This window comes from Oculina patagonica, chromosome 6 (genome assembly GCF_052425735.1).
Source record: "Oculina patagonica isolate OP01 chromosome 6, crgOcupat, whole genome shotgun sequence".
Taxonomy (NCBI): Eukaryota; Metazoa; Cnidaria; class Anthozoa; order Scleractinia; family Oculinidae; genus Oculina; species Oculina patagonica.
The window spans coordinates 28,421,903-28,449,291 of NC_135763.1; the positions used below are offsets into that span (position 1 = coordinate 28,421,903).

The 27,389-nt window shown below is 38.6% G+C and overlaps 1 protein-coding gene and 1 pseudogene across 1 annotated transcript; one reads left to right on the forward strand and one right to left on the reverse strand.

The window, feature by feature from the left end:
- LOC144657986 (uncharacterized) overlaps positions 1-27,389 on the reverse strand; it is a 522,126-nt pseudogene that overhangs the window by 365,214 nt on the left and 129,523 nt on the right.
- On the forward strand, positions 4,472-27,088 carry LOC144658149 (WD repeat-containing protein 70-like). Its single transcript, XM_078518499.1, has 24 exons — positions 4,472-4,647; positions 4,791-4,949; positions 5,479-5,541; positions 6,005-6,094; positions 6,821-6,897; positions 7,572-7,649; positions 7,987-8,046; positions 8,838-8,900; positions 10,767-10,907; positions 12,895-12,978; positions 13,500-13,576; positions 14,081-14,151; positions 15,717-15,784; positions 16,390-16,428; positions 19,249-19,348; positions 20,000-20,084; positions 21,106-21,172; positions 21,445-21,516; positions 23,334-23,434; positions 23,854-23,933; positions 24,789-24,905; positions 25,528-25,643; positions 26,090-26,133; positions 26,984-27,088. The coding sequence occupies exons 1-24, from the start codon at positions 4,608-4,610 to the stop codon at positions 27,069-27,071; spliced, it is 1,980 nt and encodes a 659-aa protein (XP_078374625.1). The 5' UTR covers positions 4,472-4,607; the 3' UTR covers positions 27,072-27,088.

Here is a 27,389-nt window from a genome sequence, read left to right on the forward strand (position 1 = left end):
TTTGGAACATTAACAATTATGTTTAAAATACAATCCAATATCCCGCGATTCCAGGCAGTGACGGCCTGTTGACCCCGTCTATTGATCTATTGATTGGTCTTGTTTTGGTAACACATATTGTAACTTTTCTTTTGTTGTTCGAGAAACAACATCCAGGTTTGTCGACTTGTAGATAAATTTGTTTTTGAGGCTTGCTTAAACTTGATTATTACTGTATTTGCTTTTTGACTCTATTATTGGAATAAACGCCGCATCACGATGCAGCGTTATAATATTTCTGCCCTAATGTGCGGCGTTTATTCGAGGGGGCGTTAATTCGATGGAGGCGTTTATTCGAATAAATACGGGAATGCAAATCATTCCTTTTTATGCTATTACCACTACAAAAAAGCAGTTATTAATTTGTTGTCCACTAAAAGAGAATTGTTTCAATTTAACGCTTCAGTTAATTGGAGTTTTCCTCCACCTTTAACTGATATGCTTTGCGACCGTTTGTTTTTGTTTTGAAGAGCTTGCTCTTGTCCCAATTCAAAACACTCCAAACCCCCAGTGGAAAACTTCTCATAAAAATCGATGGTAAAACAGTAAACTGTCTATCGACAGAGTTTATTCAAAATCGCAATATATACGAGCAAAGATGATCACATTGCTTTAATACTGTGTCGCTTACCAGTTAGAAAACAAAACAATCGAGATTGTGTCATTTTTTTTCAAGCTGTTCGATTATGAAGTAAAGGCAGGAGCCCATTACCCGGAGCGTGCAACTGGTATATTTTCTCGCAACGGCGTAGGTAAATGGTAGTAGAGACGGAATGAATATAATCCGGTCACATATCTTTTAAACAAAAGATTTTTATCAAACGAAAAGCATGAGAGAATTAAAGTTCTGCTCTTATTTAGGGACAGAGCCTTTCAGTCTAACGGTTGATGACTCTGTAAACAGTTTATCTTCAGTACCGTATTTTCTCAATTAAACGTCCCCGGCGTTTATTTCAAACTTGGCCTTATGGATCCGGCGTATAATCGAAGCCGGCGTTAAAACGGGGTTCGGCGTTTAAAAAATTGCAACTTTTAGTCATGTTTTTCAAGTTGACTTTTTATTACCCACCCTTCCAGATACAAAAACACGAACGAGTTGTCCTCGCACGCCGCTTGCACGTGTCGGTTTCAAAGGTGAGCAAGAACTTCCTATTGAACCGAGAAATGAGCATGAAAACTTAAAGTGAAATGCACAAGCTATTGTTTTTGGCTTTATCTGTTTTAAACAGCGAAAGCAAACACAACGATTAGACAAAATAAAAATGTAAAGTTCTCCATTTCAATATGCTAAGGTTTGCTCATGTTTCACATTGTAAGGATTCGCAGCTTTATGCCGGCGATGTGCACAACCCGTCGTTTTATTAACAGGAAAACTGCCTGATTGTTCCTTTAACTGCTTGTTTTACTCCTCTGATCTTCCAACAGTAGAGGAATGGGTTTAGAGACGAGTTTAAGTAGACTAGAGTTGATGTAGTTTTCCAGGCCACGAAATGTTGATTCCCATATAGCACAGCCGCAATGCCCCATGGAACATAGCAGGCAACTAATGCCAGTTGCACCCACATTATGCTAAGAACTGTGTTTTTGTATCTCGCTATGTTCAGTGGAATCCCTTCTGCGTTCTGTTGTCCGTGAGGGACAATGTTTTGTACTACGACTTGTTGATGTCGCAGTTTCAGGAAGATCCGCATGTAACAGAAGATTGAAGTTGCCAGGCATAGTATTACGACAACAGAGGCTTCCTTATAGGCGATATCTCTTCTCCACACCCGGAGCCCTGCACTTAGAGCAGCAATTAACCAAATACAAACTACAACGACTCGAATACGCCTCAGTGTTATAAAATTTCTGTATCTCAGCCCCAACAACAAGGCGAGAAGTCTGTCCACACTAATTGCGGTCGAAGTCAAGACTGATACTCCACACAGCATTATACTTAAAGCTCCACTAATTTCGGGAACGTAAAACAAAATACTCACGTTTATCTGTATTATTCGAGACATAATTTCGGTTATAAAGAGTGGTTGCACAATAAGACCAACGCAAAGATCAGTGACCGCCAGGCATCGAAAGTACAGTTTTGTCGGAGGATGAATAGAAAAGACATTCTTTAAAGCAAAAAGGATGAGAACATTGCCCATGGATGCGGTGATGGAAAGAAAAATGTTCAAAGCTGACAAAAATTCAGCTAAGCCAGCTGGTGGTGCGATGAGTGCTTGGTTCAGCTTGCTTGTGTAGTTTCCTTCTCCAGTAAAGTTCGCCATTGTTCTTGGGTGGTCAGAAAATTCAGTACGCTTTCCTTGAAGAATACATGAACAGAAGGACACGAAGTTGAGAAAATTACGAAGCGCGTGCAAAAGCATCAAATTATTTGCAGCTTTGACATTGGGATAATGATTTCCTATGTCGCTAACAACACACCCACTTGTGCAATAATAAGTCTATCCATTAGTCTTGAAAAAGCCCGTTGTCCATAAATTAAGGAAGTCAATCTTTGTTTGCAATATTTGCCCCATTAGCATAAGCGCTTAAGTTTCTGATCGAGCTACAAGAATATCAATTCTGAATATTAAAAGAATATTGCACGATTAATTTTCGCTATAAATTTGAGCCCGATAGAGGATATACTTTTTCTGTGACGTGGGTTTGAAAACCCCAATTTTTACATCATTAGCGCTTTGGCCAGCCAGAAATTTTGCAATTTTTAAAGGGTAATAACTCTTTCAATATCACACGCAAAGAATCAAAATTTCGCAAAATATTTCATTCACAAGCTCTTTAAACATTTGGATTCAATTCGTATTTAGCATGATGCCTTCTCAAAGCAAAGTCGTATGCTAATGAGGCACAATACAAACAATGACATCAGCTGAGAGCGCCCTATTGCATTAGACTATTTGTCCATTTAAGTGAACATTTGATTTCAAAACTGATAGCCTGTCACAGTTGCTTGGATATTACGCCTCTTACCTGTTATAAAACAAACAATCGAGATCGTGCTTTTTTTTTTAAGCTATTCGATTTTGAAGTTATTGAAAATAAAAGTTAGTAAGGCCTTTTTAAAAACCTAAGATTAATTAAACAAAATCAAGTTCTGTTATTAAATAGGGGAAGAGCCTCTGAGTCTAATGATTGTTATTAAAAACTTGCAATGGTATATTGCAATTCCTGCGTTTAATTTTGATTGGTTAACAGGCAATGGTATATGAGCTCATATACCATTGACCACAAATATGGTAGCCAAAAGGCGTCAACGAAAACAGCTGGAGAGCTCAAATATTGCAATTCTTTGGGTGTTTTTAATAAAACAATTATTCCACTTGCGCTTGTTGAATATGAGATCGTTATAGCCAACTCAGCACTACACGCCTTGTTGGCTATCTACCATCTCATATCCAAACGCGCGCTTGTGGAATAATTGTTAAATATAACGCTGCAAACAGTTTATTCTCTAGAAGAAAACCTATTTTACTAATCGAGCATGCAGCACATCGAGCTTGATTATTAGACAAAAATTAAATCTTCTATAACTGTGATTGAAGGTATTGAGTAGACTGTAGACTGTAGACGTCTCCCAAGCTCCAGAGGCACTGGGATCTTGTATTTTAGCACTCTTGTTATTCATTCTCGTCCCCAGAGCCGCGTACGTCTCTCTTAGCCGGTTGAGCCTGGGGCACGAGGAACAAGTGGCTCTAGGGACACATGATTTGATTGAGAATTTAAATCTACCCAATCAAATCAACGGTAGTAAAATCCCTTAAAACAAAGGGATTTAAAAGCAGTTGATTTGATTTGCTAAATTTAATTTTTTTGTTGAAGATTCTAGCCATTCAAATCACGTTTCTTCAGAGCCACTTGCCTTTCGTTCCTCGGGCTCTACCAGTAGGAGGGGCAAGTGGCTCTCAAGCGGCTCTCTGTCGGAAAACTGTTTCTCGGAATAGATAATGTCTGCCGAAAAAAATGTATATACATTTCCGCGCCAAATGAAAGTTATAACCAGGCGCAAGGACCATGGTAGTAGAATAATGGACCTAGGACTTGACAGTAGGGATCCAGCACAACAGGGGCCAGGGGAGGGGGGGGGGGAACCTCACAGAAGAGCGATGGCTGTTATTGATCTATTGATTGGTCCTATTTTAGTAACACATGTTCATTGTTGTGACTTTTCTTTGTTGTTGGAGGAACTTTCCAGTCTGTCGACTCGGAGGTAAATAATTTTATTTGACTCTGCAGCCGTTATTTTGATTGTCACGCAACGCTTATCTTACGTCAGTTGCGTGACGACGAAAATGCATTGGAATCCCGATTACTCGAGCCTCCAAGGCTAGCAAAAATTGATTTAGTCTAGAAATGAGCAGCTCGAGAAAATCGGGGGTGGATTGCACTGCGGTGTTCGTCATATGGAATTTAATTAACGGGTAGGTCTGGGAACGAGAAGGTTCAGCGGAAGCAAAACAAACGGGCAGAGTATGCGCATTAGATCATAAAATCCAATATGGCGGATTGAACGAGCGAAGGGACATTTTAAAACTCTTGATACAGTTTTGACCGATACCTTTCACATTACGATGGACGACGAGGATCTAGAAGAAATGCAGGCACTGAGAGGTAAAGTCCATAAGGATTCGATTTGTTTTATATGTTCATAGCATTAAATTTAAAAAGTTAGTCAGACGTAAGAAACTCGAGCTATTAAAATACGTAGACATGTCGTCTTTGTAATTCAACCTTTTTTCGTTGTTTTACTAAAGCTTCCTCGAAATATGCCCAAGCACAATCGCTTATTCATGGCTTTCGCCCGGAACGGAGCCGACAACAGCAACACAAGACGGAAACAGTCACACGAACATCAGGGGAATCGACTAAAGCTGTGCCAACAACATCTTCAAGTTCTTCAGCGAAGGACAGTGGTAAGGTTCCAGGTTCCAGACACCAAGTTTTTTTATAGGTCTACGCCAAGGTCCTTTATTATTCATACCTAAAATAAGTTATCTGCACGCCAGTTCAAAGGTTGTGACTACGATCGTACGCCAGTACGCCGCGCAATTTTGAAATCCATTCCGAAGATCTGCGGCATACACTGTAACCTACTTCGGTAGAATGCAGCCTGGGTTGTGCCAAAGATCGTCTGCATGGCTTTTAAAATTGCGCATCATTTAGCAAATGATCATAGATGTTGTAACTTACATTCAGATGACTTATTAAGGTAAGAGCAATTAAAGACCTCACCCTACATTGTATGAGCAGAGCCCTTTCTTTTCTGCTGATATGCTACCTAATTCTCAGCGACAGGAGAATAAAAGAGGCTCTGCTTGCAGGGTGAAAATACCTTGGTGCAGACTTGTAAAAAACCTTGGCGTATCGTCGGCGTGGTGTGTTACGGCCACTGGGAGTCCTCTCTGATGGATTTTGCAGAATGCTATTTGATTTCTTTGTTAGGTGATTTTAGAACAGAAGACTCTTCAGCTTCAATGGAGGCCATGATGGGGTTCTCAGGCTTTGGTGAGTGTACAACACAAGAGGTAGAAACATCCCAACAGTACATGTAAATTAAAATTAAAAGAAAATTATACATTTATTGGGCATCATACTCCACCAGCCATCTATTGCACTTTACAATGCTAATTAAATTTACATAGAATTAATTGTAAAAATGATTACAAATCAAAGTTTGATAAGTCCTAAGTCCAAATAAAACAAATCTTAACCACTTATAGAGCACCAATCCCAGAACTGAGCAAAATCCCAATAATTTTTTTGGCCAAATCTCACTCAAGCAGGGGGATTTTTTGCAGCCAAAGCATTTACATGAAATTTTCTGTGGCACTGGGTTAGGAGATCTGCATCAAAGTAGGCAGACTTCATTCAAGGAGAGGAGTACAGTGATGCAATGCTTCCAACTAAATACAATGAACAGTTGCATATCCAATGTCCACTAATGAGTCACATTTGGTTGAATGCACAGGGAAAAAGGCAGCCAAACAATTCAATGTGGATGATATGTTTGAAAAAGCAAAACGAACAGCCATTGAAATGTCAAGTAGCAGAATGAAAGGTACTGTTTGTCTCATGATGTACCTCTTATAAAGTGATAATACATTATAATAGTAATTTTAATTTAATTTAACATTAAATGTTTTATATTGCATCAAAGCACTATTTGTCCTACAAAACTGATTACATGTACATGTGTACATGTAAACTACAATAGTTTTGAAATAAGGCTACTTAATTACAAGATCGATAAAACTATTACTGACAGTTGATTATAAAATGAATTGCAAGTAAATTAGTAATGATTATGAAAGATTATGACATCATATTTAACACGTACAGTACCAGGACAGACGACAATTATAACCTTTTTTTACCGTAGTACACTACACACACACACTGTAAGTTGTCAAATGTCACGCTAAGCGTGCCCTGTCATGGCACGGGTGCTCGTGTCATCACCGTATTACCTGTTTTCCCGTGGAGGGTCACATTTTATATGTTCTCATCATTAATTTAATTATTCTATTACTTTTTTAAGTTATGATTCTGCATGCAGTATAGTTATTGCAGTGTGTTTGTTCCACTGGTCCCCTATCCATGGTAAAAGGTGCTTCCAATCGTGAATCTATGTTACCTAGATTATGATGTAATCTGACTAGTCAATTCTACATTATGCATAATTCTGAAACCAGGTATAATTTTGTACTGTATGTAAAACACACCCTTGGATAAGAAGAAAATAATTGAAGTTATTTCACCAAGATTTTTGGGTTGTCTCTTGTAGAGTCTTCTCCAGATAAAGTTGATGACGATGAACCTGCGCCATTTGTTATAATGCCTCCATCTTCTAGCAACACCAAGGTAAGATAGTTATTCAGGGGTACTCTGTACAAGCTGTTACATGTATGTACATATTTTGCTTTGTACAATGTTTGTCAATTTGAACATTTGTTACCTCTGTCTCTCCCATTTCGCTGCCCATCCCTCGATCTCACTCACTGACCCACTTGCTCTAGATCTGTACCTTATTTTTTCATTGGTCAGTCTTTTTGTTAGTTGGTTGGTCAGTCTATTGGACCACAAGTCAGTCAATCAGTCTGTCTGTCTATTTGTGTTTTAGTCATTTTAATCATTTTCTCAGTCAGTTGATCAGTCAGTCTGTCTGTCTGTCAGTACTATTCAGGCAGTTTGTCATACAGTCTGTCAGTCAATCAGACAGCAAGTCACCCAGTCAGTCAGTCAGTAAGTCCATCTATCTGTCTTATAGTCTGTTTGTTAGTACATCCGAGTCAGTCGGTGGGTTGGTGGGTTGGTCGGTCGGTCAGTTGGTCGGCCGGTCGGTTGGTCGGTCGGTTGGTCGGTCGGTCGGTCGGTTGGTCGCTTAATTGGTTAGTTGGTTGGTCGCTTAATTGGTTGGTTGGGCAGTTGGTTAGTCGGTCGGTTGGTCACTTGACAAGTTGGCTGGCCAGTCAGTGTAAACACTTAGTTACAGTACATGTGTTCAGGGAAGTACATCAAGTCCAGTTTTTTTACAGAAATCCAATAGAAACACAGATGGAAGTGATGATAGTGACATTAATGACGAAGATGAGGAGGAGGAGGATGACAAAGAGGTAATCATGATACTGGTTATTATACTGGTATGTTGGCATTAGGATAGATTCTTTTATTAATGAATTCACAGTCTGGTGTGGCATTTTTTCTTGGAGAAAAGGCAGAGGGTTATCTAGAGATGCCTGGAAAAAGTACACTCATCTGTAGTGGCGGTTATGAAACTTCTCTGGTTAGTTTTCCAGAGCTGGAAAAAAGTATAGAACTTTGTTTGGGCTGCAACAAGTCTGTAGTTGTTCGTTGAACTCTATCAGCTAGTTCTGGGCAAATTCCCTTTTTTGGGTGAAAAATGCATTGCAGTGACTACAGACAATAAATAATGTTTTTCTTTTTTGCCAGAGTATTGAAAAGAGGATACCCATCAGCCATGAAATTTCGTTGGACCATGGCAACAAAACAGTTGAGTTACTTTAAAAAAATGTTTCAAATGTAACTTACACTGTAAAGTAATACACAAGACCATGCAGTACATGTGCATACTAGTCAAGAGCAGTTTTCAATTGAGTGTCGTAAAACCAAAACCAAAGTAATTACTCTGGCCAATCACAAAGGACACAGACAATCCAGTGAACCAATCAAAACTCGAAGCAAATACATGTTGTTGGCACCAAGCGCGGGAAAACGTGCGCGAGCGAGTCACAACTGGTTTTGGTTTTACTCCTGATTGGCCGAGAAAGTGGTGCGAAATTTTTAAACCAATCACTAAGCGTAGTGAACGCAAAACCAAAGCAAACGCGAATTACTTTCGACACTCAAGTGAAAACCGCTCTATGTAGCGGTAATTTCTTATCAATTCAAATTCAAACAAATTACCGATGTGCATGTGACAATTTTGGTTTTAAAATGGATGGTCTACAGAAGTTCACTTACTAACTCTTAATAATAATTACTTATTAAATACCTATTTATTAATGAGTGGCAATAAGTTTTGTCAAGTACCAAGTGCCCGACCTGAGATAAAAAATTAATAATGACTTGCCCCTACAAAGATAAGCAGTATTGAACGGTCTTTGCGAGCATTGAGTACAGCAATAATTTTGTCTTTCTGTCATTTTACAATGGCTTCACTATGCTTGGTCTGTTTCCCATAACCTGGAGGCAGTTGAACAATACATTAATTTTTATTGTTTACCTGTCTGGCCCTCCCACTTAGTCAAAATTATTATGCTCATAATGTTTATTGATCTTAGGTATCTGCCCTTGCTTTGGATCCATCAGGATCAAGGCTTGTTACAGGAGGATATGATTATGAGGTACTGTATAGTAAGTTATCAACTACCTTACAATGTACGGCGGTTCCTCCACTTATGGGCAAACACTGTGGGGAGACACCTCCCATAAGTGGACACATCTCCTAAGTGGGCACTTAGTTATGGTCCCAGCCACATACAAACACTACAATTTTAACCTTTCCTACATTTGTAAGAGGACACCTCTCCTGAGTGGGCACTTAGTCATGGTACCAGCCACAACATGTAATTACAAACACTACAATTTTAACCTTTCCTACATTTGTAAGAGGACACCTCTCCTGAAAGGACACTTAGTCATGGTACCAGCCACATACAAACACTACAATTTAAACCTTTCCTACATTTGTAAGTGGACACCTCTCCTGAGTGGGCACTTAGTCATGGTACCAGCCACATACAAACACTACAATTTTAACCTTTCCTACATTTGTAAGAGGACACCTCTCCTGAAAGGACACTTAGTCATGGTACCAGCCACATACAAACACTACAATTTTAACCTTTCCTACATTTGTAAGAGGACACCTCTCCTGAAAGGACACTTAGTCATGGTACCAGCCACATACAAACACTACAATTTTAACCTTTCCTACATTTGTAAGAGGACACCTCTCCTGAAAGGACACTTAGTCATGGTACCAGCCACATACAAACACTACAATTTTAACCTTTCCTACATTTGTAAGTGGACACCTCTCCTGAGTGGGCACTTAGTCATGGTACCAGCCACATACAAACACTACAATTTTAACCTTTCCTACATTTGTAAGAGGACACCTCTCCTGAAAGGACACTTAGTCATGGTACCAGCCACATACAAACACTACAATTTAAACCTTTCCTACATTTGTAAGTGGACACCTCTCCTGAGTGGGCACTTAGTCATGGTACCAGCCACATACAAACACTACAATTTTAACCTTTCCTACATTTGTAAGAGGACACCTCTCCTGAAAGGACACTTAGTCATGGTACCAGCCACATACAAACACTACAATTTTAACCTTTCCTACATTTGTAAGAGGACACCTCTCCTGAAAGGACACTTAGTCATGGTACCAGCCACATACAAACACTACAATTTTAACCTTTCCTACATTTGTAAGAGGACACCTCTCCTGAAAGGACACTTAGTCATGGTACCAGCCACATACAAACACTACAATTTTAACCTTTCCTACATTTGTAAGAGGACACCTCTCCTGAAAGGACACTTAGTCATGGTACCAGCCACATACAAACACTAGTACAGTTTTAACCTTTCCTACATTTGTAAGAGGACACCTCTCCTGAAAGGACACTTAGTCATGGTACCAGCCACATACAAACACTACAATTTTAACCTTTCCTACATTTGTAAGAGGACACCTCTCCTGAAAGGACACTTAGTCATGGTACCAGCCACATACAAACACTACAATTTTAACCTTTCCTACATTTGTAAGAGGACACCTCTCCTGAAAGGACACTTAGTCATGGTACCAGCCACATACAAACACTACAATTTTAACCTTTCCTACATTTGTAAGAGGACACCTCTCCTGAAAGGACACTTAGTCATGGTACCAGCCACATACAAACACTAGTACAGTTTTAACCTCCCATAAAGTGTACACCTCTCCTGAGTGGATACATGGTCATGGTCCCAGGGACCTACAAACACAACAGTTTTAATCTCCCATAAGTGGACACCCCTCCTAAGTGGACAATGAGCTTTTGTCATCATTGAAGGCATACTGTAAAAACAGGCCTACCTTGTATACTAATTTCTCTCATAAGTTTCCTTTACCTATTTGTCCTTCCTTTTGTAATTATAGGTAAATAATAATTAAAGATTTTGAATCACAATAATATTTTGCTTTTCAGATAAAATTCTGGGACTTTAATGCAATGGATGCATCTCGCCGTGCCTTCAGAACTCTACAGCCTTTTGAATGTCATCAAATCAAGTCTATACAGTACAGCATCACTGGTGATGCAATACTTGTTGCCGCTGGAAATGCACAGGTATATTAGATCAACAAATTTTATTTTTCCATGGTCTACATTGTTATAGACTGAAGATGACATAAATTAAATGATCAAAACATATTAAGAAGATTTATGAGCTGTAGGTATGGCCCAGAAAAAACTGTATCGAGACACCTTACTTCACAACCTCGTTCCCAGTAGGCCTTTCTCGATTATGCTAGTAAAACTGGCATTTAATGCTACTAGAAATTCTCGCATAAAGCCAAAAAATGCTAAAATAATGCCTGATTTCTTTAAAAAATGCCACTTGAAACGTGTTAACCTGATGTTAACATGTTAACCTGATGTTAGCATGTTAACTCGTTAACATGTTAACCTGATGTCAACACGTTAACATGTTAACCTTGATGTTAGTATGTTAACACGTTAACATGTTAACCTGATGTTAACATGTTAACTCGTTAACATGTTAACGTGTTAACCTGATGTTAGCATGTTAACTTGTTAACATGTTAACCTGATGTTAACATGTTAACATGTTAACCTTGATGTTAACATGTTAACCTGATGTTAACATGTTAACCTTGATGTTAACATTATTAACACGTTAACATGTTAACCTGATGTTAGTATGTTAACACGTTAACATGTTAACGTGTTAACCTGATGTTAGCATGTTAACTTGTTAACATGTTAACCTGATGTTAACATGTTAACATGTTAACCTGATGTCAACATGTTAACATGTTAACCTTGATGTTAACATTATTAACACGTTAACATGTTAACCTGATCTTAGTATGTTAACACGTTAACATGTTAACCTGATGTTAACATGTTAACCTGATGTTAACATGTTAACGTGTTAACGTGTTAACCTGATGTTAACACGTTAACATGTTACCCTGATGTTAACATGTTAACCTGATGTTAGTATGTTAACACGTTAACATGTTAACCTGATGTTAACACGTTAACATGTTAACCTGATGTTAACATGTTAACGTGTTAACCTGATGTTAACGTGTTAACCTGATGTTAACATGTTAACGTGTTAACATATTAACATCAGGTTAACGTGTTAACCTGATGTTAACATGTTAACCTGATGTTAGTATGTTAACACGTTAACATGTTAACCTGATGTTAACATGTTAATCTGATGTTAGCATGTTAACTTGTTAACATGTTAACCTGATGTTAACATGTTAACATGTTAACCTGATGTTAACATGTTAACCTGATGTTAACATGTTAACACGTTAACATGTTAACCTGATGTTAACATGTCAACGTGTTAACCTGATGTTAACACGTTAACATGCTAACATCAGGTTAACGTGTTAACCTGATGTTAACATGTTAACACGTTAACATGTTAACGTGTTAACCTGATGTTAACATGTTAACATGTTAACCTGATTTTAGCATGTTAACCTGTTAACATGTAACATGTTAACTTGTTAACATGTTAACCTGATGTTAACATGTTAACATGTTAACCTGATGTTAACACGTTGACATGTTAACCTGATGTTAACATGTTAACCTGTTAACATGCAACATGTTAACTTGTTAACATGTTAACCTGATGATGTTAACACGTTAACATGTTAACCTTGATGTTAACATTATTAACACGTTAACATGTTAACCTGATGTTAGTATGTTAACACGTTAACATGTTAACCTGATGTTAACATGTTAACATGTTAACTTGTTAACCTGATGTTAACATGTTAACCTGATGTTAGTATGTTAACACGTTAACATGTTAACCTGATGTTAACACGTTAACATCAGGTTACATGTTAACATGTTAACATCAGGTTAGCACGTTAACATGTTAACATCACGTTAACACGTTAACATGTTAACACGTTAACATGTTAACCTGATGTTAGTATGTTAACTCGTTAACATGTTAACCTAGATTGCTATATCCTGCATGCAGCCATCTCCTTGGGTACGGCTGCACATAAGCTATGATTGCTGCTGTCTAATGAAAGATTTTTATTTCCAGGCAAAGGTGATTGACCGAGATGGAATTGAGGTTCTTGAATGTGTGAAAGGCGACCAGTATATTGTTGACATGGCCAACACTAAAGTATGTTCACTTGGTTTATTTGACTGTTTTTGTGTGCAGTAAAATACAATATAATAATAATATTGTATCATACTAAAGCTAGATTTTAATCTAGTTTTTACAACCTTTTCTTGGTTTCCAAATGCCACCTGCTTTCTTTTAATATACGAGACCATTGATAGAGTTTGGTTACAAGGGTAACTGATGAGAGTTTGGTTGTTTGGTTAAATGGCCCAGCTCACCATGAGTCTCTCGTAGCACAGTTAGTTAGAGCTCCCAACCGGTATCTGGAATGCCATGGGTTCGAATCCCGTCGGGAACTCCAAAGTTTTCTCTGTCCCATGCTCGTGTCATTGTTGAACAATTCATCGTCAACCTGTAACATTCTTGATTTTTTTGACAATAGTTTTGGGTTTATTTTTCGTGGCATGTCATGACAGTGGCGTTACAGTGAAAACCACCTACTGATTTCTGTAATTATTTTGATTTACTCGTACAGCTGTAGTGGAAAATTATTTTATTTTATTTTATTTTTTACCCAGGGCCATGTTGCCATGTTAAACAGTGCTTGCTGGAATCCAAAGTTTAAAGATGAGTTCATCTCATGCAGTAATGATGGGTATGTGCTGTACTGTACTGTTTTGTGAAAATTATGTAAGAAAATATAAAAATATTATGTAATGTTTAATAAATGAGCAGCAGTGTTTTATCAAGTTTGCGCCTCGTGTTTTAAACTTGATAAAACACGAACTGCGAATTTATTGAACGGCTTAAAAATCTTCTGATGTAGATTAACTCATTCTTGCACTTTTTTTTTTTTTTTTATAATTTAATAAAAAAAAAAATTCTTGCACTAATATTTACATTTGGGATTATTTTGGCCCAGAAAATTGGACGTACAGTTTAGCCGTGTCTTTATCAGATATAAAGACACTCATTAAACATTAATTTCTTTTGTATTTTCTTTATGAATTATTAATGAGTTTTTTAAATTCACATTATAACATGTTTTCAGTGACTCCTGGTGGGGGGATACTCTGAAATTTAAGTGGGGATGTGCAACACTTTCCCTGAAACCCCCACCTATTTCAAACCAGAATTTCACCATTCTGTCTGTTTATAGGACTGTGAGGATATGGAACACAGAAAACCCCAAGAAAAATAAAACTGTCATCAAGACCAAGAACAAACAAGGTAAGAACGAAAATTAGCCCTAGTAGGGTATACATGTTAGTTAGTTAGTTCTCTTCGCGCCATGAGGCGGATAAGGCTGTAACTGTCTCTCGCCAACTAGCTCTGTCTTGCGCTGCGCCCCTGACTTCCGACCAGCTGGACCACCCCTTTTGTCTGCATTCTTTTTTCACTTTCCTTCTCCAAGTGGTTTTAGGTCGTCCCACTTTTCTCTTCCCTTCAGGTTGCCACTCCATCGCCACCATGCAGTCATCATTCCTCTCCTTTCTGAGCACGTGGCCAATCCAATTCCATCTTCTCCTTCGGATTTCATCACTGATCTTCTTTACGCCTGTTAGGGTATACATGTAGTATGAAAAAACCCCTGTGCGAATGGCTCAAACATTGCGAAACATACGTGGTCATTTGACCATCGCATAGACTTTGAAAACTCTAGTGTTATTGACAAAGGCTCTTTTCGTATTAGAAAAACTTTGGAAGCTGGGCACACCTCTGCTACTAAGCATGCTGACAATAACTCAAAGCCCATTCCAAGCCAATATTGTATTCTTTTTAAAAAATAGCCTCTTAATTAGCACATTTTTACTTCGCTTTTGTTTTTCATTATTTTCTTTTTATCACACCTTTCTTGTATATATTTTATCCATTTTGTATTCAATTTTTTATCCGTCAAAGGCTGTAGAGCGACAGGCGAAAGCTCATTGTTTTTAATATTTTTAGCCAGTGAACGTTTGTTTTTATTATGTCTAATCCTGGCTGCGCTTCAATCTTTAAAAAAAGAATGGTTAAGTTAAACTAGCCAAGTGCGTTCTCGCAGGGGAGAGAGTTTCCTTCCCATACCACACACTGCTCACTCCGCTGGCCAATAATTTCTTTTGCCCCTCTACCTGACTATGCAGCACATGACAGTCAAACACATTGCATGCATCCAGTTCCTGCAATCTACCACTTATGTATCCTTCGCTTTCAAGCCAGAGGTTAATGTAGTCACAGAAAAGTTAAACTTTGTACGCTGCATATGCATAGAAAATTAAGTAATAGTTATCCTCCTAATTTACTGGCTCGTAATTCGTTCACCACTACTAGAGCAGTTTTCAATTGAGTGTCGTAAAACCAAAACCAAAGTAATTACTCCGACCAATCACAAAGGACACAGACAAACCAGTGAACCAATCAAAACTCCTAGCAAATACATGTAGCCGGCACGAAGTGCGAGAAAACGTGCGCGAGTGAGTCACGATTGGTTTTGGTTTTAGTTCTGATTGGCTGAGAAAGTGGCGCGAGATTTTTAAGCCAATCACTAAGCGTAGCAATGCAAAACCAAAGCAAACGCAATTTCCTTTAGACACTCAAGTGAAAACCGCTCTTTCAGTTTTTATAACGTTTTCCTACAAAAGATTTGCACGCTCAAAAATGACCTTAAATGGCGTTGGAATTTTGCACTTGACCGCTGTGAAACTATGAGGCTCTTACAACAGAATACCACTTTTTGTATGTTTTAGTGTTAGAAGCAGTCTGCTAAACCTGGATTAATGATTTATGTTGAAACGCAATTTTGATTTGCACAGGGAAGAAGACAATCCCTACGTACTGTTGCTTCAGTAAGGATGGACGAATACTCGCTGCAGCATGCCAAGTAAGCCATTAAAATGTCATGTGATGCTTGATGTAGCAATATCTAGTCAATTTGACTTTGTGGTAGCTGCAGTGAATCCTTGGGGGCGGGAATCCACGGATTAAGGGGCGAGAGCTCTGCAGGGGGGGGGGGGGGGTAAGAGGTAATATTTTGCAATGGAAAAGCACCAAGGGATGGAAACCACTAAGTACATGGCGGGAGCCGGGAGTAAAAGGCACAGATCTCGGGAATCTCAGATCCCCCCTGTTCCCCCTCCCCCACTTTTCTTCTGATAAGCCCCGAGATAGACATGTACCAGTCAGTAAGTACTAGCAGGCCATTGATATAATTAACTGTTTCGGGGGATTTGGCTGAACAACTCAGTGGTGTAGTTGTGAGGAATGAATGTTAGCATGCCAAAAGGTCCGGGGTCCGATTCTGGGTCGCCACTTGCAAATTCTTTTGGGAATCTAATATTTTTGATGATAGTAAAGATAGTGTTGCTAACCGTTTATGAGAGAGAAATGCATTTCGGTGCATCATTATTTTATATTCTCTACGGGAAATATTAGTTAAAATCATTGTGCAATTCATAATCAATGGCAATCTAATACTTCTTCTCTTAGGATGGTTCCATTCAAGGCTGGGACACCAGAAGGCCATTTGTAAGTGAAAACTAAAATCCTATTTCCACGGTTTTCTCAATAACTGATACATGCACCTCATGTCAACAGTATCTGTTCACATGACAAGTGTATTATAGTGTAATTACTTGAACTGGGCCGCTTAGAACAAAGTTAACAAATCAAAATGTTAATTGAAAACAATGGCTGGCAATCTTTGTGGTTGAAGAAGCTATGTCACGGGGATTTCGTAGATTTTTGGTCTACATCTGTAAACTGAGAAATTAGTGGTAGGCAAGGAAGATATAACCTTAATTTGCAGATAGAAATCAAGCTACGGCTATTAATATCGATTTTTTGAAGACGCGTGGAAACAACTTGAAAAAGTAAGGCTTACTTTTTTCGACGTTTTTGCTTGTTTACAAGCTAAAAACGTAGAATAGGGGTTATGAACAAAATTTGGAACCACATATTTGTAAACTCTCAAGGGACTTTTTTAATTTCTCAAGGGACTGTTTTAATTTCTCAAGGGATTACTTTCCGCTGTGGGTGATCACTTGCGATCTCGTGGGAAAAAACGTGACTTGTCACATTTACAAACGTTATATAACAATTTTAAAAGTGACATGTCAGCTTTCTTATCTCGACGCACGTGTGTCTGAAAGGCGATCTATAAAAAGCGTCGCACAAACAATGGATTGCGTAACTAAAACACGAATAAATAATCACTAGCACTTACATCGTTTAAAAATTACAAACGTCAAAAATAAACCATACCAAAAAACTCGCTCTTTTCAAAGATATTATTGAAGTTAAAACAAATGCAAGAGATGGGGGCCATTTTTAGCTTAGGAGCGGTTAAAAATTCGTCATCAGCCTAGGTCGTTAGGGACGAGATTTCGCCGCGTTGACAGCAATGTTGCCGGCATGAATCGGCTTTACAACATGCGATCGTATCTACCCAGTTCGAGTGGAATTTCAGTCAAAGACGTCACAGCAAAATTCTTTCGTATTTCATCTTCAAATATAATTCGAAAGCATTCACTGAAACATTAACTGTAAATATGGCTTTTGTTTAATCCTGGGTCTTAATATCCGACCCTCGCAGAGCCTAGACAAAACGCAGCTTGAGTGTAACGATTTGTTTACGCCGCAATTATATGCGCAATGTTTTCTCCGACAGTAGTCGGAAATATCCGTATTTTTTTTCGTGCTTTTTCGTGGAGCAATCGTAACGATACGGCCTTGAACACATTGAACAGCGGTCTACCTATAACAATTCAAATATGGCGTCGCAAAAACAAAGCGTGGAACGCATATTTTGCTGTTTCATTTGCTAATTTCGCTGCTGTAATCGACTGCCGCGAAAGGTCCTTGCAATTTTAAAGTATAGAATTGTCAGATCTCGGTGAAATTTGCACTGTTTATTTGTGTAATGTTAAGGAATATGTGTATAAATACCCGGCGCGGACGAGCCATTTTTGACAAAATTATATGGCTGCATTTCCTCCGCGAAGATAGGAAATTGTTAAACTAAACTACAAAGAAACTGTAATGATAAGTTCGAAGAACAATGCACAGGATAAACCTTCGACTCATACTTCATGCAAAAACGTCGATATCTCGAAGAGACTTTGATTCAAGTTGCAATCCGTTTCCATCCGAGCCATCCACCGCCAAAGATGCTCGTTAACAGTTTCAGTGCTCTAATACTGCAATTTTTAATAAAAATGTACTATTATTTTTAGATATCCTGCGACACAGAGATAAATTTTGGCTGTTAAAAATGCGTGACATGTCCCTTTAACAGAAAAATGACATTGGTTGCGGTCACATCTAGACTACTAACTATTGTTAAGACGGCGTTAACCATAGTTAGCTATTTCGGTAATGTGACCGCTTCTCTGTTCACCCTAACTATAGTTAGAAAATTTACGCTTCGCTGATCCAAAACAATACAGACTAACTATAGTTATACCCAAGCAGGGTTCATGGGTTAGTCTTAAGTTTACAAACGAAAAAACAATCAGAATGCGACAATTCTTTTCGCACGTGCGAGATTAACATAAATATGCAAAACAAAGCGTGAAGGGAAGGGAAAAAAAGAAAAACGACATGCCAAGAGATTGCATATCACCAATGTTAGCAAAAATAAAGCTCGAATTCTTCGGCGTCTAGCATCCTTACTTCATTTTATTTTCTTCAACGCCGAGATGCCGTCCAAAAATAGAAAAAAATAGAGGAACAACTAGACACACCAACAACAAGGGCTGTCATGAACTAATTTAAATTCGAAATTATTCAAAAGCTAATCGGAACTAACTATAGTTAACTGCATTGGTGTGACCGCTTAAGGCTGGTTCTCATATGATCGCCCCGATCGTCTCTGTCGCCTCTGTCGCTTAAAAAAGTTTGCTTGCTCCAATCACCTTAAACTTTGCAAACGACAGAAGCGACAGAGACAATCGGGGCGATCATATGAGAACCAGCCTTTAGACGACCGAAAGCACTAACTATAGTTAGGTATGACGCCACGTAACTATAGACGTAAGGTTAACTATAGTTAAACTTTAGTTACGTCGTAGATGTGACCGCAGCCATTGAATCATCCAGAAACTAGTTCTCGTTTTGTGACTGCCAAAACGAAATCACTGAAAATCGCTCAAAACGTAGGATCGAAATAAGCAATCAAAAAGTTTCCCGAGAGGTGCGCATCTTCCACAACCTTTGTTGAGTTGCAATTTTGTCGTAGAGGGTTTTTTTTTTTTTTTTTTTTCTTTCACGCCTTCTAACTGTTGTTTGTGTTCTTCAACGTAATTGGCTTTTCATTCATGTATCAATGTCATTGCTTTTCTTGAACAGATCCACACCACTTACCTTCAGCGCAGTGCTCATGCAATGGGCAGTGACACTTCTTGTATAACGTTTTCACACGAAGGAAACATACTGGCATCCAGAGGAGGTAAGAGCAAAACGATAAATTCTCACTTAATAGCGTTAACAACTGTGAGCATATCATTGTAAGTGCGTGCATACTGTATAAACTACAGGGATCGAAACTAACGGTGGCCAACTGGCTTCAGTTGTTTTTGGCCAGAGGATTTTTAGTCTCTTTCACAGCTATTTTTGTGTTACATCCCAAATAAGTGGTAGGCAATGCATGCAGAAGCGATGACGTTTCACAAGGGGTCTTACATAATTTTGATGAAATTTGTCAAAGTGATTTCATTTAAATACAGTTAGTGCGTACATGTAATAGTCAAAACTAAACAAAAGAAAACAATGAAATATACATAATGTAAGTGTCAAATAGTATCTAAGAGTGTAATAACTATTTCACGGGGTTTGTAAAATCACTCTAACTTAAATAAAAGTAGCTGACACCTTGTGAATGAAAAGACTGTGATCCAACTGCAGCTTACATTTTTAAAACAAACTAGTGATTTTATAAATAGCATAGTGATTGTGTAAATACCATAGTTAGGATCTGATGGAAATCAAATAAATACAGTAGTTATGAATTCACAGGCCAAGGATGCAAAGTCTCAGTGCCCGCCTATAATTTTGTCCCGCTCCTGCACCCCCTGTGGCTTACTGTTATGTTTTACTTTAGGTGACGATACTCTGAAAATCTGGGATCTGAGAAACTTCAAGGAATGTCTGAATGCTGCCATGAATTTAACAAACTACTATTCACAGTAAGTCTTACAGCTGTGTCATTCCCGTCATTTCAAAATGCCAAGCTAACTTACTTAAAGTACAAACACTACTCACTTTTACGCCAACGTGTTCCACGTGCTAGCCCAATTTTACGGCTAACGTGAGGCTGGCGCGAGACTGTAGACCAGCGGTAAAGTGAAATCTTGGTTTATCGAACCTCCAAAAAAGACGAAAATTTGTCCGAGGAACCGGAAGTTCGAGAAATCGGGGATAAAATTACATTGTTTGACTGGGACTTGACTGGGACTGACTTGATTGACTTGACTTGACTGAATCAAATCCAGAGGAAACGGCTTTTGATTTGAGTTAAATGTTTCGGGAAGTTCGAGATATAGGGATTCCACAGTACTGTGGAGATTCATTGCCCCAAAATAGAACTGAACATAGATTTTCAACCAAACTTTGCCTACTTGTTGATTACCTAAAGGGGAATTAAATTTTGAAATAAAAAAAAAATGGGGTCACCATAATCGTTTAGGAGCAGGAGGATCTTGTATATACCACATATTCCTCAATAATTTCCTTGCGAGTACTGGCAAAGTACATATTTCCAGTGATAATTTATTTTTCAAACATAGGAATTGATCTGTTTTCGTTTACAGAAAGAACCTGGTCGTTACATCCAAAATCTGAGAAAAACTGACAGGTCACCATACTTGTTTACGAGAAAGAGACGATTTATTTTTCTCGGGTCAGGTAGCTGACCTTATTAGGTTTAGACCTTAAATCTCTCTCTTACTTCGAACATTGAACTTTGTTTTAGCTTGATCAATGAATCAGACCACAGCTTTCCCAGTAAACACTGCTTTGACTTTGTTTAAATAGTCAACCCAAGGTGTTTAGTTTTGTAGATATTTATGCGAAAAAATAGTCCTTAGTGGCCAAACACCCCCGCCCACTACCCCCAGATGTAGTCTGAATCCTCCAACAAAGCAAAAGCGCACAATCACGGTTTGTCTGTTTTGTTTGTTTATTAATTTTTGTTTGTTTGTTTGTCAGGACGTCATGTTTGTTTAGCCCGGACGATAAAATGATTGTAACAGGAACATCAGTGAAGAAAGGACAAGTGAGTTACGTTTTCCTTTTTAAGTAAAACTTTTAATTTGGATTTAATCAAAGTTTGCTTAATGAAGCGAACAATCCGAGAATACGTTTGGGTCGTTTCTTTAGATAAACCAAACCGTTTTGCAGATTTTTGCTCCAGCAAACAAAAATTCCCAAACTTACATGTAGTGCACTTACATGTAATGTAAGCAATCGGAGACCTGCAGATTAAAGTAACGCCATACCTTTTTTTACTAGCAGGAAAGACTAACTTGTTTTTCTTTTCATACCCAGGGATCTGGCAGGCTCGTGTTTATGGAAAGAGACTCTTTACGGAAACTGTACGAGTTTGATGTGATAGAATCCGTAAGTCGTGGGTTTATTTATGTTCCTCAGTTTTGTAACTGTTTCTGTACTTTTTACAGAAGGGGATATTCTTCAAAACCATCATCACTCCCCACACTACATCCTAACGTAAAACCCCGAGGAGACTACTATATGAAAAGGGCGGGGATGCTCGTTGGAAATTTTGAAAAGAACCCCTAAAAGAGACCACTCTGGGTGTGGCTCAAGCTTTTCTTGACCCCTAAAAGATACCAAAAACTAGGAATAGAATTTATATTTGTATATTTCTTCGTGTGTAGCCCTAAACGAGGCCATTATGGCTAAAAATATTGGTGTTTTGCCCGGAACATCCAAAGCGAGACCAAGGGCGCTTTCCATTCGACCAAAAATTCCGGAAATGTCGGAACAAGGACGAATGGTACAGAAATTTCCTGGGAAAGTTTCCAGAAAATCCGGAAAGTGTTGACTTTCCGAAATGCGAACCATTCAACCGAAAACCCCGGAAATTCCAGAAGCAAAATCAAATGGAACTGAAAGTTCCCGGAAATTGTTTTCGAAAATTTGGGTCTACCTTGCGAGGTTGTCCTCTTTTCCGGAAATTTTGGAAAAAGCTACCATTTTACACTCAGCCTATGTTCCTTCGGCAGAAAATTTAGCGATTTGTGCGGCTGAAAGCAGTTACATGTGTTAAGGAAGCCATTCTTGAAACTCCAAACAAAAAAATTCAGGTGAACTCGGTTGTTTTTCGTTGATGTTTTGCAGGCGGCAGCAAAGAAATGTACAAATATTTATAACGCGCGTGTAGGCTTCGCCATTGTTTTGCTCATTAAACTTTTTGGGTTGGCGACGTTTTCGTTGCTTTTAGTGTGCCTTTTTAAAGGTCCCTGTATTTGTGGCCACGATGTCATTCATGGCGTTTATTTTCAGTGCTCGGAATGCTTTTTATTTGCAAAAATATCGAACTATATGTGCAGGAAACCGGCCACAAAGCATTAATTTAATGCACCGTAGAAATTTCCATATTAGACGCACAACCTGATCATATGCAAATTTTGTTTTGCCTTCCGTGCAGTCAACCGGAAAAGTTGGAAAATGCTGTTCCATTTGCCACTGGAATTTTCCGGAAACTCAAACCAGAATTTTTGGTCGAATGGAAAGCGCCCCAAAAATCCGAAATTTACACTCCTAAGCGAGACGACGAGCATCCCTGCGCCTTTCAAATGTGAACGCCCCCGGGGGGGGGGGGGGGGGAGCAAAAAACCCCTCACAGTTGCATTCATGGACGTGGGAGAGATCTTTGCAAACGTAATTTAGTTTTTAAACTCAACCAAATTTTGCAAGGGCTGTCCAGAAAAAAAGCTGGTGAAATGTTTCCTGGAAAATTGGTGGACCATTCAGCTTATACACCTTTCACTCGTTTAGATTCGAGTTTTGGTTTCCCAAAATATTAAACTCAAAAATTTTTCCGGGTCAAAAAAAGGAGGAAAACTAAGGGAATAAATCGAGGATAGCCACGTGAAGAAAATTAGAACGCGAGATAATAATAACAACTTCCATATATTTGACCGGTCGCCTAATGGTTAGTGCGTTGACCTACACGGTATCAAGCGGTCTGGGCTCGAACCTTGGTAGGTCACTGTGTTGTGTTCTTGGGCAAGACGCTTTACTCTTATAGTGACTCACTCTACGTAGGATGTTGCGTCACGTTACGAAAACCGGGAAAGCTTGGGCTTTGTGGACCACTTAGCCCAGTTAACCTGTAGCTTAGCCTTATACATAAAGTTCAAGTTACTAGATGCATTTGAGAATTAACCAGTACTATATGTTTGCCTATACAGAGTGTCGTTAGCTGCTTATGGCACACAAAATTAAACCAGATTGTTGTCGGATGTGGAAATGGAACCACTAAAGTTTATTTTGATCCCGAGAAAAGCAACAAGTGAGTTTTAAGACCAGTTTACCCGAGCAAATTATGTGAAAATGTAGACGAGGAAAATGGCCAATTTTTATGTGACAAAAATATTTTGCATAAAAACTGACGTGTTAGCTTTTATGTGACAAATAAAATGTGTCACATACGAAAAATTGCTCGTGTAGACGACTCGTCACATAAAATGTGGCAAAAAATTGGCTACAGCATTGCGTATGCGTTTCTGTGTATCTCTGCTGTCCAAAATCATTTCTGGCGCACTAAGTTTTGAACTGTTGACAAATAATTGTTGTGTCATCTACACGATCAAATATATTTGTCACATAAAAATTGTCTCATATTTATCCAAAAAACGTTTATCAATTTGGTGGTCGAATTGTCGTTGGGCCTTGTTTAACAAGGTTTTTTTTTTCTTTTTTTTAATAAAGGGGAGCTAAGCTTTGTGTTGGAAAGGTGAAGAGGAAAGTTGCATCAAAGGAGATGCCCTTGAAAGACCAAATTATTACACGTAAGTTTGTCTTGATGTATTTTTCTTTCAATTGTGAATTGTATTTTTTTAATGAAACTCGTCAAAATGAATTAAATGACTGTACTTCATTTTCAAATTGTCTTAGAGGCTTACTAGTTGGCTTACTAGTTGGCTATTTACAAAACGTGAAGAAGAACTCAAGACTGCCATGTTGCGAGTCCAACTGTGCTAGTGTAGGATTTGAACCTGGGACATCCAGATTTCATGTCTAGCGCCTTTAGATCTTAGCCATGCTGAATCAAAAATATTTTTTACCACACCGGTAACTGCAGAAATTTTCGCGGGCTCGTTGGCTAATTTTCATTGTCAATGAGCGAACAGGCACATGAACTTATAATTTATGCGATGCTGACGCAACGAACTAGAGCGGGGAATATGAAACGTCAATTCCTCACTTTTCAACCAATAGAAAGTCTCCCTACTTTTCCGTTAACCAATAAGAGCGCGAGACAAGTTTTTTTATTTTTGGCGCGTCAGATTTAATAAAACGCGAGTCTCTCGCGTTTTTATTTAGCGTTTTGACTTCATTTTGTCCCTTCTGACTTGATGTTATAGTAAAAAAATGACAGTTTTTCATGCGTCTGTCTTACGAATTTTCATGCTCCTAGACTCGTGGATCCGTGGAGCCTACTTTGACAATGTTATGACGAAATTCATGATCAATAATGGGACAGAGACTGACGTCAATTTGTTAATTGACTTTGTACAATAGCATTGTACAAAATGTATGATAACTAGCGAGAAAATTTTGCATGTTGACATTAGGGGAGAAACGTGTCAAATTTTTTTTTTCAAGTATAGCTTATTGACAATGTTTAATTTTTTTCTGTATAGCGCATGCGCTGCCAATGTTCCGTGAGAAGCGATTCCGCAGTAAAAAGAAGGTAAAGGAAGCAGATCGAAAAGATCCTGTCAAATCACACAGACCAGACCTGCCAGTCACTGGACCAGGTAAGTCACGATTTACTAATTTTTGAAAGAACAGCTATCTATCTTGTACAAGAATTCCTTGTCCGAAGTGTGACTGAGCCCACAGTCCTTGTTAGCGGTGTTGCTAAGCAATACGACATACTTAATGGAAGAGTTTTATTGTTACAGTCTTTGCGATGATTTGATTGGATAATTATTCGGTACATTTCGGCTGATCGACTGGTGCTTTCTTAACATTTGCCACAAATGTCATTTTTTTTCGGTTGATTGAAGACAATTAAAAAAAAAGCAACTGTAACAACAAAATCAACAACAGTAACTTTTAGTTCGGTCGGAAATCAAAGGTTCGCAGGTTTGTTAGTCGTCAGATTTTCATGTTCTACCTGTTAGAGAAGCTAGTGTAAAGTAAAACAGTCTGGGTCGACAGCGACACAAGTTTTTGCTTCACTTAAATTTTAATCATATCACAAAAAGTCAACAATAACAGAAAAATATCGATTTCTGTTATGCTCATGAGGCACGCCAAATATTATCGATCGAGGCCAATGACAGATTATTTTCGAGCGCACTCTTTAATAGCAAGGCACTGAGGCTTTGTTAGAGGAGATAACTGAGTAATCCATTACTGTTATGTAATTTGCAGGCCACGGTGGCAGAGTAACATCCGGGATGTCCCTGTCAGCTTTTGTGGTGAAAAACTTGGCGCTGGAAATGAAAGATGACTCTCACCCACGAGAGGCCATCCTCAAGCACGCTAAGGTACTGCTCAGGTTTTGTAAAAAAAATGGAAACATTTTCTAACGAAACGAAACAAAATTTATTTCTGTTGTATATTTTCATCGGTCTTTTCATCTTTTCAAACAAAAAAGAGTATAAATGATGCAACCAAAACAATATAATTTCGTTTGAGAGTGGTTGTGGAAAGTGACGTTTTTCTGGTCTGAGTATGCATCAGGATATGGAAAACTGAACGGCACACTCCTACTAAACATTTCAAAGAGTAACTCCCCCCCCCCCCTCCTCCCACCGGGAGGGATGTTGACCCCTAGCAGCGTTGTTACTTCTGCTAGCCCTTGTGGATTTCTTGTATCTGGAGCAGCAATGCGTTTTGAACGTTGACATGTTTGTCTTCTAGTTTGTGTGTATGTGCGTGTATGTGCGTGTGACTGTCTGTCTCACGTAGTCTTTATTTTTTCCGTTGCTAGGCTGCGGCTGAAGATCCTTACTGGGTGTCACCAGCATATGCACAGTAAGTTTGGCTTCTAACAAGTTGATTACTGTTGTTTAAAGCGGTTTCTACCGACTACTTACCCTCATAGTGCCAATCACAGTACGGTAATCTTGTGATGGGTGCCAAGCACAGGAAATGGCGGGAAAATTCCAAACGCGGCCAACTTTGATTTGTTTTGTGATTGGTTGAGAATAAAATGTCCTCCCTGTGATTGGCTGATTGGTTTACAAACCGGTTCTAGCTTAGTAAGCCAAAATAACTTACAAATGCTTTCGAAAGCGCGGAAAAAATTTCTTAAGGTGGCCAAGAAAGTAAATCTTTCGATGAAATGTGAAAGAAGTTATGTTAAATTTGTTTTCTGTAGTTGTGTCATAAAACGTGTTTAACTCACGCTTAACATTGGGCATTTTTTATCTTCTATGTAGATTGCGAGGACGAGTTTTTCTTTGACTGACTGACTGACTGACTGACTGATTGATTGATTGATTGATTGATTGATTGATTGATTGATTGATTGATTGATTGATTGATTGATTGATTTATTGTAAACCTTTTCACATGAGAGCGAAAGGGTTTACCACCACAGTTTTTGTCTCGTGGTCTTTCAGCAATACCTTTAGGCTTTGAATTATTTCCGGACTACCTATATTCTGCTCTTACTTTTTTGTTACCAATTTTCGCGAAAATGGTACGGGAATAATTCGCAGGAGTTAATTTTCGCGATTTGGGCAAAAACAATACTTTAAAAACGTTAAAAATACGTTTTTGCGGGTCTTTAATCTCGCGAATTTTTTTAAAATCGCGAAAATCGCGAAAACTAAGTGCGCGAAAGTAAGTGAAAATAAGGTAATTGACATTTTTTCCACAGCACCCAACCCAGAACTGTCTTCCACGAAGAAGAGGACGAGGAAGAAGATGAAGATGAAGCTCAACGAAAAAAGATGAAAATATTGTAGAATATCCGTGAAGAACAGGAACAAACAGACAGAGGAGAACTGGGAAGTCCTGCTCGTGACGTCATCAAGAGGCTATTTCTGGGGAGTCCTCGATAACGACAACTTGTCAGGGGGTCGTTCTCGTGCAGCTAGCAACTTCGATGGGTGAACTGCGTTTTTGGCAGTGTACAGTGAACTCGATTAATTTTAAATAGATTTTTTGTTATCCAAAAGCACATACCACATATGTTCCTTATTTCGTAATTTTTACTCCGCTGAAATAAACGTTTTGCCGGACTATAGAAGACAATTATGACAATTGTAACTTATTGTATCTGT